We start from the raw sequence: 14,227 nt of genomic DNA, 5'->3' as shown, positions 1-14,227 counted from the left end.
ACAGCAGGTGTACAGACCCGGAAACCTCAACACAGGGATCTTACCAATAATCCCTGAGAGACAGAAGAAACTTTATAGTTTAACACTCCAGCATCCACTATAAACCGAAATAACGGTTCAGGGCAGAGAGACTCTATAACTGACATAAGAGTGAATGTAAAATATTGTAAAATTACCAAAGTAATAGTGGAAGTGGTAGCTAAATTTTGTGGGGAGGCTCAATAAGGAAACCTTAGTGGATGGTGTTAAATATTTATCATAAAGTGAATCAGAATTCTGTACAGATATACACAGGTTAATAATGTGACAACCTTCTCTGTCCCGCACTGGAAGTGTAGAACCGTGCCTGTGTTGAACCTTGTATCAGTTTAGGTAAGACAAGCACTAGGATTTCCACGTCAAGAGTTTATAGTGGCAAATGGTGACATGTGATGTTCAGCAGACCGCATGAAAACGAAGAACTAGAGGGGACAAAGGCACTTTCATCCACCCCTGTGCGATGATGGAAGAGGTCCTGTCATGGGAAAATCTGCAGTTCAAATTTGGGTGCCCACTCCAGGGCGCTCTTTACCACCGCCAACGCTGCGGCCCCCAGAGCCACCGTCAGCCCCATGACCGCCAGCTTCACCAGTCTGTTAGTGCGGGGTTTGGTAAGGACGGACTTGGCTGCGTGCTCTGGACGGACAGAGTCTCTAAAACGTCGGCGAAGGACCATATCTGGCCGCTGCTGTGTGGATGCCAGCTCAAAGTCTTTAAAGGTGGAGACTGCAGTCCTGGAGGGAGATAGATGCAGGTTAGAAGTACTAAGCCAAACAACATGTTAAAGCCCAAATGAACTTTCAGTATAAATAAGCTGAATATATTCCAGGTGCAAAGTATTTCTTTTGAAACAATTAGCCACATCGTAGAAAAGCCTGTGCCCTGCCAGCATGCTGCAGAGTGTCACCATTGCCCTCTGGGTGGAAGCCATGTTCTCTTTGCAGACATCTGATATGCCTCCTGCAGGGTCAGAGCCAGAGCTGTAGTACCAGTAGGGAGCATGAACTTTGCTGATTGCAGAGATACTAGTCTGACTCAGTAGGGGACGTGCCAGACTTCTGAAGAGAGATCGAGGGTCCCACGCGCAGCTGCTGGCACGGGGAGGCTTTTCTACTCTTTAGTGCTCACATACTGTACATATGGTAGAGATGGGGGAACACCTCGAATGTATAAGCAGGAATAGATACCAAAAAGGGCTGGAACATGGGTTCTACAGTGGGGAGATCTCGCTATTCTAATCCTCTCCCTAGTTTTGTGAGAGATGGCTTCCCCACTTTTACACCATCCATCAACAGGAAGGAAAATTACCTCTACACCATCCATCAACAGGAAGGAAAATTACCTCCCCACCTCTACACCATCCATCAACAGGAAGGAAAATTACCTCCCCACCTCTACACCATCCATCAACAGGAAGAAAAATTGCTTCCCCCCTTTGTGTACGCCATCCACCACCAGGAAGGAAGATGGCTTCCCCACTTTTACACCATCCACCACCAGGAAGGAAGATGGCTTCCCCACTTTTACACCATCCACCACCAGGAAGGAAGATGGCTTCCCCACTTATACACCATCCACCACCAGGAAGGAAGATGGCTTCCCCACTTTTACACCATCCACCACCAGGAAGGAAGATGGCTTCCCCACTTATACACCATCCACCACCAGGAAGGAAGATGGCTTCCCCACTTATACACCATCCACCACCAGGAAGGAAGATGGCTTCCCCACTTTTACACCATCCACCACAAGGAAGGAAAATTACTTCCCCACCTGTACACCATCCACCAACAGGAAGGAAAATTACTTACCCACCTGTACACCATCCACCAACAGGAAGGAAAATTACTTACCCACCTGTACACCATCCACCAACAGGAAGGAAAATTACTTACCCACCTGTACACCATCCACCAACAGGAAGGAAAATGGCTTCCCCACTTTTACACCATCAGGAAGGAAAATTGCTTTCTCACCTGTACACCATGCACCACCAGGAAGGAAGATGGCTTCCCCATTTCTACACTATCCACCACCAGGAAGGAAGATGGCTTCCCCGATTCTACACCATCCACCAAAAGGAAGGAAGATGGCCTCCCCACTTTTACGACATCCACCAACAGGAAGGAAGTTGGCTTCCCCACTTTTACACCCTCCACCAACAAGAAGAAAGATGGTTTACTCAACTTACCTCTCAGCTTGGTGCTGCTGGGCAGCTTCCCTAGACAGCTCAGAAGGTGGGAATTGAACAAAGAGGTCACCGGCTCGGCTGATGAGGGTCTCGTAGGGCAGATCTTGTGGAATCTGTGACAACAGGTGGTGTACTGAGGCCATGTCACAATCGCACTCTAGTACCTCTTCCTCTCTATGCAGCACAATCTGCAGCAAATGACACAGGAGACATTTTTAGTCAACAAGCCACAAAGAACTACTTGTGTTGGTCAAAGCAACTGATCATTTTCTCTGCTGGAACCTCCAAATGTCTGCATGCCAGGTCCATTTTCCAACTCAGTGCCCCAAAGTGGCGATGTCCTGCTATACTAATATCTTAAAGAGAGGGTTGAAAGGGCAACTTTAACGGAGAACTATGGGGTTAGGGCTTTTCCCCATAGTTCTCCGAAGGGTAACGGGAGGACACAAACTAGCGTCCTCCCTGCAGCTCGCGGTATACTGAGACGATTCAGCTGAAACGGATCCCGACAGTTATGTCTGGATCCACCCAGCTGCGTGAGTGACAGCTGGCTTTGCCTATCTAGAGGCAGAGCCAGCTGTACCCTCCCCCGTCCGTTCAGCCAGTCAGCGCTGGAGGATCGGAGCGGGGAATCCAGTCCCTCCCGTCACGGCTCTGTGCCGGCACAGGATCGAGAAGCGAGCGAACGGAGGTATGTGTTCGCTCACTTCCCGATATACTGAGCAGTTTCATTGTCACAGGTCGGCTAGAACTATGAGGATGAGTGAAAAGCACTCACCTCATAGTTCTCCTTTAAAGGTATCACTGCATGCTTTAAGGTCGTGATGGGGCCATGCTCATGACCAAAGAAGCTGCTTTTAGGTTTGTATACCAGAGGACTAACAGTTCATGGAATCAAATTGCAAAAAGGGCCCAACATAAAAGGAACTGGGAGTTCTGTTTTTCCCATTTAGGTTTGCTTTAAAGGGTCAGTTCTCCAAAAAGGAGAACAGCTTAAAGTGGATGCTAGTGGAATCAGGCAACTATGCCACAGTGGAACCCAATTCCTGGTTCTTCCTCTTGCACCATGGAATGTCATCCGTTATGCTGCAACAGGAAGAGTCTCAATGTAAGCAACATGCCCGTTCCGCGCATGCGCCAAGTGCCGCTAATAAGACGAACACGCGCATGCGCACAACGACCATTTCCCATAGAAAGACGCGCAGTATGGCACACCGGAAGTGACGCGCAGATGGAGCGTGTTCTAAGAAAAGCGCGCCAAAGGCGCACAGGAAGTGGCCCATTTGATTAGTTCACTTCCCTATTTAAACCGAACCTGCCTGTCACTTACTTGCTGGATTGTGTTATCAGCTCCTGTCTCTGTTGTGTCTCCTGTTTCCTGTCTTGAATATTAGCTTGCCGATTGCCTGGATTTTGACCCGTTCCTGCTTCATCTACCTGCCTTGATCGCTGCCTGCCTTTTTGACCCCGGATTGTTTTTGACTACTCTTCTGCCTCTTCCTTCGGTACTGCATCTGACCTCTTGGATTTTGACCTTGGCTTGCCTCGACCTTGATTTCCGGATTACCCTTCACTTGCACGGTTTCATAGACACTGGCACTCGTGCCACTCGGTGTCTGCCTGGCCTCTGTCACCATCCTCAAAGGCCATAAGACACGAGGTGCAAGAGAAGCCTCCTCAACCATCCAGTCTCCCAGACCAGGTTCAGAATACTCAAGCTGCATTTCCAATGATATAGAAATCCATCAGGTGATGAGCTTTGAGAGATCCAACTACATAGCAGCTATGATAGACTAGTAGGTGATCCCACCCTCCAAAATCTCATTCTAATTTCTTGGCGGACTGACAAAAACTGAAGCAGTAATCAACCAACATCTGAGCTAGATAGCAGCAGCACTGAGGCCTCCTCAAGATTACAGTAAATCCTTACCACAGCAGCAAAGTAGATGGGCATGAGCGGGTGACACGCCAGGAAGAAGTCATACAACCTCACCACATGCCTGAAATCAGACAGGACGTGCCCAAACCAGGTGATGAGCCAGCTCAGGGCAAATATGGTGCCTACCTCCGCCCTGCCAGGAACAGAAGACGGGGTGAGCAACATTAAACGTACACGGATGATGAACGGAGAGGGATGTCACTCCGGGGGCACTCACCTTTGCATGAAGTCGTGCAGCATTGGGTTCACCTGCTCTATAATAGGCATCAGGTAATTGAGAATGTGTTTGGTGTTGTCCATACTAGGATCCATGAAGTCCCTATTAGAATACAGATGTCAGTCTACCAAGCTTGTTATGCATCACAGGAGGCAAACAGGCTACATACCCATCTACAAAGACTAAAGGAGCTCTTTCTACATTTATACAACAATGAGAAAGGTGTTAATGACAACGGAGTTAGGAGGACCAATCAGATGCTTCATGCCTTTTACACCATATTAGTACAATGAGAATGTTTAGTTATCACATCCACCATTGACATCACTGAGGTACCAATGATACAGAAAGCAGGTCGTTTTGCAAGATGCTGCTGGATGTTTGATAAAGCATTTACACAGCTGACATCTTTTGTGGAACTACAAGTCCCGAGAGCCCGAGATCAGCCCAGCATGCTAGAAATTTGCAGCTCCACAACCTCTAAAATTTGTCTATCTCACCTGCATGATTGGTGAGTGACTACAAACAGGATATGGGTATTGAAATGCAGGCTGAGAGGGTGCACACAAACCCACCTTAGGTGATGTGTGGACAGTTTATCCACCAGCAGAGTGGCCAGCGGCCCACCCACCACCAGCAGGAAAGTGACTACAATGTCGTGATATCCCTGGTAATAGTGCAATTGGGAGTTTCGAGCCAAAACCTGAAGGATGATGTCAATCAGTTGCTCCTGCAAATCTTCCCGTTCCTTTAGAGGCATTCCTGAGAGGCAAAACCGGACAGAGTACCCCATGATTGACAGCAGACAGAGAAACACAATCCTCACCCAACAGTCACCAATCCCACCACCAAGACATACAACACGGATGAGGCAGCTTCCGTCACTTCTTAAATGGCATGCTCCCACCAAAATTGAATATGAAGACTCGAAATGAGTTTATCTTTACAGGACATGGCTACAGTGCACCCGTGTCCCTCTCAACTTGTTGCCAACCCAGACTGGGAGACTACTCACGACTCAAGACTGGGACAGTAGTCAAGACTGGGAAAGTAGTCAGGGCTCAAGACTGGGAAAGTAGTCAGGGCTCAAGACTGGGACAGTAGTCAAGACTGGGAGAGTAGTCGGGGCTCAAGACTGGGAGAGTAGTCAGGACTGGGAGAGTAGTCGGGGCTCAAGACGGGGAGAGTAGTCGGAGCTCAAGACTGGGAGAGTAGTCAGGGCTCAAGACTGGGAGAGTAGTCGGGGCTCAAGACTGGGAGAGTAGTCAGGACTGGGAGAGTAGTCGGGGCTCAAGACTGGGAGAGTAGTCGGAGCTCAAGACTGGGAGAGTAGTCGGAGCTCAAGACTGGGAGAGTAGTCGGGGCTCAAGACTGGGAGAGTAGTCAGGACTGGGAGTGCTCAAGACTGGGAGAGTAGGCGGAGCTCAAGACTGGGAGAGTAGTCGGGGCTCAAGACTGGGAGAGTAGTCGGGGCTCAAGACTGGGAGAGTAGTCGGGGCTCAAGTCTGGGAGAGTGATCAGGACGGGGACCGTAGTCAGGACTGGGAGAGTAGTCAGGGCTCAAGACTGGGAGAGTACTCTAGACTGGGAATGTAGTCAGGACTTGAGGCTGGCAGAGTAGTCGGGGCTCGCGGCTGGCAGAGTAGTCGGGGCTCGCGGTTGAGGCTGGCAGAGTAGTCGGGACTGTGAGACACTCAGAGCTCTATTGCTTTGCAGCACTGACCTGCGTACAGGGGCAGAGGGATGACCTTATCAATGTGATGCTGCTCTTTTTCTGTCCAATCAGCAGGCTGGGGGTGTGTCCTTTGACCATACTGTACTGCTGAGCTGCTTTGGAGGTCATGGGCCTGCTTGTGCTTACTGGCACACATGCCTGGATCTAAAGTCATGGATCAGATAGGGCTGCACGTGCTGCGTAGCCCTCCTGTTGGGAGCCAGCAGTGATAACTATGGGGATAGAAACCATTTGCAGGACTGAGAAGTATGCCTGCATGAGACCAAGGTGAATGGATGTCTGCTTTACAGCGAGTGTGGACCGACAGGTCTCCCCGTCTCCTGACAGTCATAGAGATTACGGTACTATCGGTAGCCGGCATGGAGGACTGAGACTGCCCCATCCCCGTTGTACACATTCACTCCCTGTGACCCCATCAATCACCCGCACATTTTACCTGGAGGGAACCGTCGCAGCGAGCGCCTGACATCTAGCAGGACTTGCTCGTAATCTTTATTGTTGACCCGCAGCTCAGGCCCTGTACACGTTATATGACAATCAGCAACGTACCACATACACAGTAAAAGAAGGGCTTGACGCTAAAGTGACGCTGGCGTACCTGGGGGCGGGGGAAGCTCGTCCGTATTGACATTCAGGAGTTTGGGCCAGACCTGGCAGCGGATCTCGTCTGTGAGCAGCCCTCCCTCGCTGATCGCCATCCTCCGCAGGGTGGCCACATCGGTGGGGTCCTTGGTGAGGGCTTTCTGGATGTCGGTGAGCTTACGGCGCCGGCGGAAATCACTGCCTGATGACACAGGAAACAACATGAGCAACAAAACCAAATGGTTTTCTTTTTTAGTTTTTGGTAAAGTAGGGAAGGGTTCAAACCCGTTGTCAAGTTTTTATTTCTGTCTGTGCCCCTGATAGGGACTCTACTCACTTACTCCCCTAGTCCTGGTGGCTAGAAAGTGAGGGGAAGTCCAACATTTTTCAGTTGTCACCAGGACTGGAATAGAGGAGAAATCTCCCAGTGGGGACACTTGATATAGTGACAACTGTCTGAGAGGAGATTACTTACTTTAGAGAGATCATCTTTCACTTCCTGTTGTTTATAGAGACAGGAAGTGATGGAAAATCTGCTAAGTGGACCACAAACAGCAAACAAAAATTGCCAGGGTTGATACCCTTTATCACCCAATACCTTTTACACCATGTAGCCCCGGAATTCCTGCCATGTCATCCTGTAGTATTCCGATTTCCAATATATGTCACCCTTTAGTGCTATGATGCCCAGTACATGTCACCCTGCAGAACCCCTGTACCTGGCATGTGTCACCCTGCAATGTTCTGGTACCCACCACATGTCACCCTGCAGAGCCTCAGTACCCGCCATATCTCACCCTCTAGTGCCCGGCAAATGTTGTCATGTAGTACTCTGGTACCTGGCATGTCATCCTGTAGTACTCTGGTACCTGGCATGTGCCATCTATTAGGATCAGGTGCCCAATGTATCACTGGGTAGTACCCTGGTATCTGGCATGTCGCCTATTAGAACCAGGTTACCCTGTCACCCTGCAATACCCAGCATATGTCACCATGTAGTATTCCAGTACTTGGCATGTCACCCAGTGGTACCCTGGTACCTGGCATGTCTCCCAGTGGTACCCTGGTACCTGGCATGTCCCCTATTAGGACCAGGTTACCCTGTCACCCTGCAGTGCCCAGCATATGTCACCCAGTGGTACCCCGGTACCTGGCATGTCACCTATTAGGACCAGGTTACCCTGTCACCCTGCAATTCCCAGCATATGTCACCATGTAGTATTCCAGTACTTATCACATCACCCAGTGGTACCCTGGTACCTGGCTTGTCTCCTACTAGGACAGGTTACCCTGTCACCCTGCAATTCCCAGCATATGTCACCATGTAGTATTCCAGTACTTATCACGTCTCCCAGTGGTACCCTGGTACCTGGCTTGTCTCCTATTAGGACCAGGTTACCCTGTCACCCTGCAAATGTCACCATGTAGTATTCCAGTACTTGTCCATGTCACCCAGTGGTACCCTGGTACCTGGCATGTCACCCAGTGGTACCTGGCATGTCACCTATTAGGTCAGGTTACACTGTCACCCTGCAGTGCCCAGCATGTCACCCAGTGGTACCCCGGTACCTGGCATGTCACCTATAAGGTCAGGTTACACTGTCACCCTGCCGTGCCCAGCATATGTCACCCAGTGGTACCCGGCATGTCACCTATCAAAACCAGGTCACCCTGTATTTTCGTGTGGGGCACACACTCTCCTCGGACAGGCTTCTGCCTTCTCACCACCCCCTCGGGTATCATCTGGGCAGATTACGGGGACAGTCCCGAGTTTGGCTGTCAGAAACCCCCCCAGCCTATTTACAATACACAACCAGCTTCTCTATCCCCGCGGTCCTCCCGTATTACCGTGCTTCCCCGGCTCCGCCCTCATGCTCGTACAGGGAAGGAGTCACATGCCCCGTTACCGGGTCCACTTCCGTACAGTAGCCTCATGATGACGTCACGGGACATGAGACTGCGCGGTGAGCGGACAGCTGCTGACCCCGTGACCAACGCTCAGCCCGCCCCCCTGAAGGGAGTGACAGCGCGCTGGCCACGCCCATGCCACCCTCAACGTACACAAGCCAAGTGGTGTGAGCTGACTACACTGTCACCACTTGTAGTATTGTTGTCACTGTCAGCCATGCTGGAACTTCTCTGCCCTAGTCCATCCAAAACCTGAAGGCACACCAGGAAGTTAGAGAAAATCTCTACAAAGTGAGGGAGACTTTTCACATTTGTCACCAGAACCTTTGCCCCCATTGGGAGATTTCCCATCATCTCCTGTTCTGTGACAACTGAAAAAGTTTGGATTTGATAACCAGAAAAATCGAAATACCCCCCTCCCCCCACTAGCAGGACACAGACAGCAATATGTATTTTCTTAAAGTCCAGCAGTGTACCTTAATATGACTTGGCATCAGCCTCAGTCCCAGCAGAACTCAGACTGGGAGAAGAAGTGCAAGAAGCCAATCAGGTCATGTGCGAAAAAGGAACAAGTTGATAGGAGGAGAGAGCAGAGTAACAGAGAGGTGAGCTCATCAGTCTGCTGCTTCTCATTTCACTCTCCAGTCACAGGCTGGGGGAGGGACAAGACCTGTAAGTTTTACTAAATCTTTTAGGGGAAAATCAGGTCTTTTGCTATGCCAGACAGGGCCGTTCCGTGTGACAGAGCTGTGTAAATCTCAGGACCGGCCAGACAGATTTGCCATTTAAAACAACTTTCATAGACATATTTCCTCTGTCTGTTTGGCAGGAATTCACCATTAAAGACCCGCGCCATCAAAAATATTTTCACTGTAGTTTGGAATAGAAAGTAAAGGGTTAAAATCTGTCTGTTGTTATTGCAGATTGTTACTCTGGTGACACCATGACAAGAATGAGGGCAACGGGTGTCACAGAAAGAATGGTTTAGGGCAGGGGTGGTCAAACTCCGGCCCGCCCTCCAGCTGCAAATTCCATCATGCCTGTGCCTTTGGCAGTCATGCCCGTGGCTGTCAGAGTCTTGCAGTGCATCATGGGACTTGTAGTTGCACCACAATTGGAGGGCCACAGTTTGCCTACTCCTGGTCTAGGGTCCCTGTCATACTTAATGCTGTCTCTGTCCCTACTGATTTCCTGTCACGACAGGAAGTGATGGGAAATTTCTCCAACAGGGACACCATATTTTGGGACATTTTTAGCAGCTCAGGGAAGGGTTGGAACATCTGACAAAGTGTTTGCTGTGGACTATGCCTTCCTGTCGCAGTACTCCGTTTTGGCCACAAGATGTCCTCAGTCTCCTGGATTGGATGGCACCCAAAACTGGGGGATAGACTGAGCCCCGTGTGGGGAAAAAATAAAAAATGTGCCCCTACAGTGGGGCTACCTACCCCCCTGCACACTGCAAGGGTTAAGTGCTTGTTTTGTCTAGGGGGCTCAAATAAAGCCGTATCACCTTATCATCGGTCCTGCTGGGCTGCGAGACCGCTCCCCGCAGCCTTCCTTACCCTTCCTTCTCTGTGTCCAGCTCTGGGATAGATACATTGCATTTCTGGATATGGAGGAGCATGTGACACACCATGTGACGGCGCTGGGCTGATCAATGCTGTCACACGGTGAGCCCGTAGCACTTTGCAAGGCACAACTCCACTGACACAGGACTTCCCATTAGCATCCAGCAGCCAGGAATAGGCACCGTACCAGTGAGTATAGGTTGCCAGGAGGGCTAGTTAAAGTGAAGCTGGATTAAAACTCTTGTTTCAGCGGATTGATGGCTAGCTACAGCCCTATCCTTGTAGCAACTCCCTCCCTCCAGCTGTGCTTTAACTACAAATCCCAGCCTGCCTCTGTCTTTGGGAGTCATGCCTGTAACTGTCAGTCTTGGCACTTGTAGTCCCACAACGGCTGGAGGGCCGAATTCGCCCAACCCCTGACTTGTGAGTATCTTTGAAGTGCCCCTGAAACGTCAGGTCATAGTGTTCCCAGGAAGTATACAACTTATGCTACTCATGCAGCCATCAAAGATGAAGACCTATCATAGTAGCTCACTACAGGTATGCTATACTAGTGTCACATTGGGATAAAGAAGAGCTTCTGTTACATTTTGTCTTGTGTGGTAATCTCCCCTGCACTTCCTGTATCACAGACACCAGTCATTAGGACAGGAAGTGAGGCGGAAATCTCCCTTGAAACTGATGTAAACGCAATTACGAAAGTCTCATATGGTCTACCACAGGGGTAGATGACCACAGCCCTCCAGCTGTTGTGGAACTACAAGTCCCATGAGGCATTGCAAGACTCAGGGCCCAGTCACACCATAAAGAGTGCATCCCAGAGCGTTCGGCCTCTGGAACGCAACCCTGGCCGGCTCACTTTGTTTTTGGCGGGAGGGGGCCTGGTGGTGCATTGAAGTCAATGGCAGTGCAGCCAAGCCCCCTGCCCGCCCGCAGTGCAATCGCCCGCACCCGAATACGTGGCACATTAGTGCCTGCATTCCGATCCAGTGCGATCTGCAGAAAATTCCGTAGGCACTAATGTGCCGGCGATCGCACTTGGCTTGGCTGCGGTGCCATTGAGTTCAATGCAACGCTACGCCCCTGAACCCAGGGAGGCGGCCGGCTTGCGTTCCAGTGCGTTCCAGAAGCCAAACGCTCTGGAACACACACTTTGTGGTGTGACTGGGCCCTAAAGGCATGACTGCCAGAGGCAGAGGCATGATGGGATTTGCTTTTTCAGCACCGCTGGAAAACCAAGGTTGCCTACCCCTCACCTAACGTGTTCATTTCGGCTTTCGCTTTCATTAACACAATCCCTGGTGATCCTGCCATGACGGTCTTTCTTCAGTCAGTCTTCTTCGGGCACTTCCCCTGGTACAGGGTGACAACGCTCTCTGTCTACAACACACATTACGCAGGCATGATCCACTGTTGTCACCATCGGGAAACCCTCACTAAGAAATGTCAGGCGGCCATCGCTGGAGTGCATGAAAAGACAGAAAGAGGCTGCAGGGGATGAGCAGCACTGAGATGGAACAAAGAAGAAAAAAAAACACATTAAGGGTTAAATGCTCGTCGGGTTTAGGAGTAGAGGAACTTGCTGTAATACTTACCATAGTCCTCATTCTGGCAGACTCCCATCACGCTGTGCGACCAGTCCCAGAAGCCTCTTCTCCAAGGCACTCCAGCCGGACCCATAGCCCTTTACTGTGTATGAGGATGTCGAGGGCCCGCACATAGCCTGGGGCGTTGTAGAGAAGGGCAGAGCACCGAGGCATCCAAAGATCAGGTCAGTGTTACAACCTTCATTTAACCCTCATAGTATAGGCAGGAAGGTGATGGTGGTGATCAGGCCCGGATTCCCCACAAGGCCACCGAGGCCAGGCCTCGGGGCGGCAGGGCGCAGAGGGGCGGCAGCGGTGTGGAATCCCCTGACTTTATGTTCCGGGCGCCGGGCAGTATGTTGCCTTCTACATTTAGTCCTGCTTTGGGAAGGCAGGACTAAATGTAGTGTGGGGAAGCCGCTTGTTTGTTTGCACGTAGCACCGACCTAAACAATGTTTAGGTCGGTGCTACGTGTGAAAGTAACATCCACATGAATGGCAGGACCCGAGGTTTCCCGGCAAGACAGTGCCCAAAGCATCACAAGGCCTCCGCCGGCTTGTCTTCTTCCCATAGTGCATCCTGGTGCCATCTCTTCCTCAGGTATGTGCACCCAGCCATCCACATGATGTAAAAGAAAACGTGACTCATCAGACCAGGCCACCTTCTTCCATTGCTCCGTGGTCCAGTTCTGATGCTCACGTGCCCATTGTAGGTTCTGCGGCTCCACAGCCCCATAAGCATGATACTGCGATGCTCAGTGTGTTCAGACATCTTTCTATCAGAACCAGCATTACCTTTTTCTGCCAGTTGAGCTCCAGTAGCTCTTTTTTGGGATCAGACGACACAGGCCAGCCATCGCTCCCCACGTTCTTCAATGAGCTTTGGCCGCCCATGACCCTTTCAGCGGTTCACCGATTTTCTTTTCTTGGACAACTTTTGGTCAGTCCTGACCACTGCAGACCGGCAACATCCCATAAGAGTTGCAGTTTCTAAATTGCTCTTACCCAGTAGTCTAGACATCACAATTTGGCCCTTGTCAAAGTCCCTTTAAATTCTTACACTTGTCAATTTTTTTCTGCTTCCAACACATCAACTTCAAGTACAAAATGTTCACTTTACTTCCAGGCGCTATTGTAATATATCCTCCCCACTTCCAGGTTCCATTGTATTATATCCCTCCCACTTCCAGGTTCCATTGTAATATATCCCCCCCACTTCGAGGTGCCATTGTATTATATCCCCCCACTTCCAGGTGCCATTGTGATATATCCCCCCACTTCCAGGCGCTATTGTAATATATCCCCCCCACTTCCAGGCGCTATTGTAATATATCCCCCCCACTTCCAGGCGCTATTGTAATATATCCCCCCCACTTCCAGGCGCTATTGTAATATATCCCCCCCACTTCCAGGCGCTATTGTAATATATCCCCCCCACTTCCAGGCGCTATTGTAATATATCCCCCCCACTTCCAGGCGCTATTGTAATATATCCCCCCCACTTCCAGGCGCTATTGTAATATATCCCCCCCACTTCCAGGCGCTATTGTAATATATCCCCCCCACTTCCAGGCGCTATTGTAATATATCCCCCCCACTTCCAGGCGCTATTGTAATATATCCCCCCACTTCCAGGTGCCATTGTGATATATCCCCCCACTTCCAGGCGCTATTGTAATATATCCCCCCCACTTCCAGGCGCTATTGTAATATATCCCCCCACTTCCAGGTGTCATTGTAATATATCCTCCCCACTTCTAGGTGTCATCGTATTATATCCCTCCCACTTCCAGGTGTCATTGTAATATATCCCCCCACTTCCAGGTGTCTTTGTATTATATCCCCCCCACTTCCAGGTGTCATTGTATTATATCCCCCCCACTTCCGGGTGCCATTGTGACCAGCTAATCAATGTTATTCACTTCACCTCTCAGTGGCCAGAATGTTATGGCTGATCGGTGTAGGTCCGTTAGTGCACAAAAACCACATACGCTGCAGTTTCTCCATTGTTTAAACGTATTTTGCAGTCATTGCGTTGTTTACGCTCTTTGTCATGCAGGGACTTAAACTGCGTGTGAACAAGTTGATGTCTTTGATGATCTCAGGTTTATCAAGAAGATCAGAGGGGCAAAAAGCAAGATCTAAACCTAAGCACTGCAGTTCTTCCTGTTGAAAGCTTTATGAAAAGAGATTTACCACACTTTTCATGTATGGTTCCATACTTCCCATCTTTCTCTTGGAATAGCCCCTCCATGAGATAACCGATTCATTCCCACCACCGTTAATTTGCCACTTAGCGAACAGTCATTGCTTCGCATGAGGATCTCAATATCATCTTTTTGTTGCAAATTAACGCCTTTGCTTGTGCTTGAACGGTCCTCATCCCTTGTTTTTAGCACCTCTATTGCTGTGACTTTTGCCTGAGTTCAATTAGTGTTAAAACCTCCATCTTAGGTTTTGTG

General features: G+C 49.9%; 1 protein-coding gene across 1 annotated transcript; it reads right to left on the bottom strand.

The window, feature by feature from the left end:
* Window positions 1-240: 240 nt before the first annotated feature.
* Window positions 241-8,704, bottom strand: TBC1D20 (TBC1 domain family member 20). Its single transcript, XM_018556399.1, has 8 exons — window positions 8,552-8,704; window positions 6,720-6,905; window positions 6,558-6,638; window positions 4,962-5,148; window positions 4,387-4,488; window positions 4,161-4,302; window positions 2,231-2,418; window positions 241-773 (listed from the first exon to the last, which is right to left on the bottom strand). The coding sequence occupies exons 1-8, from the start codon at window positions 8,574-8,576 to the stop codon at window positions 518-520; spliced, it is 1,167 nt and encodes a 388-aa protein (XP_018411901.1). The 5' UTR covers window positions 8,577-8,704; the 3' UTR covers window positions 241-517.
* Window positions 8,705-14,227: the final 5,523 nt, after the last annotated feature.

The sequence above is a fragment of the Nanorana parkeri genome, unplaced genomic scaffold (genome assembly GCF_000935625.1).
Source record: "Nanorana parkeri isolate BGI_ZX_2015 unplaced genomic scaffold, ASM93562v1 scaffold237, whole genome shotgun sequence".
Taxonomy (NCBI): Eukaryota; Metazoa; Chordata; class Amphibia; order Anura; family Dicroglossidae; genus Nanorana; species Nanorana parkeri.
This window is presented reverse-complemented; position numbering and strand designations above follow the sequence as displayed.

Bases quoted from the DNA above. Each gene is read 5' to 3' on its own strand.
- TBC1D20 (XM_018556399.1), bottom strand. From the start codon at position 8,576: ATGAGGGCGGAGCCGGGGAAGCACG. The intron at 6,639-6,719 runs GTACGCCAGCGT...TAACGTGTACAG, and splicing joins CGAGCTTCCCCCGCCCCCAG to GGCCTGAGCTGCGGGTCAAC. The intron at 2,419-4,160 runs GTAAGGATTTAC...CATTTGCTGCAG, and splicing joins CCATCTACTTTGCTGCTGTG to ATTGTGCTGCATAGAGAGGA.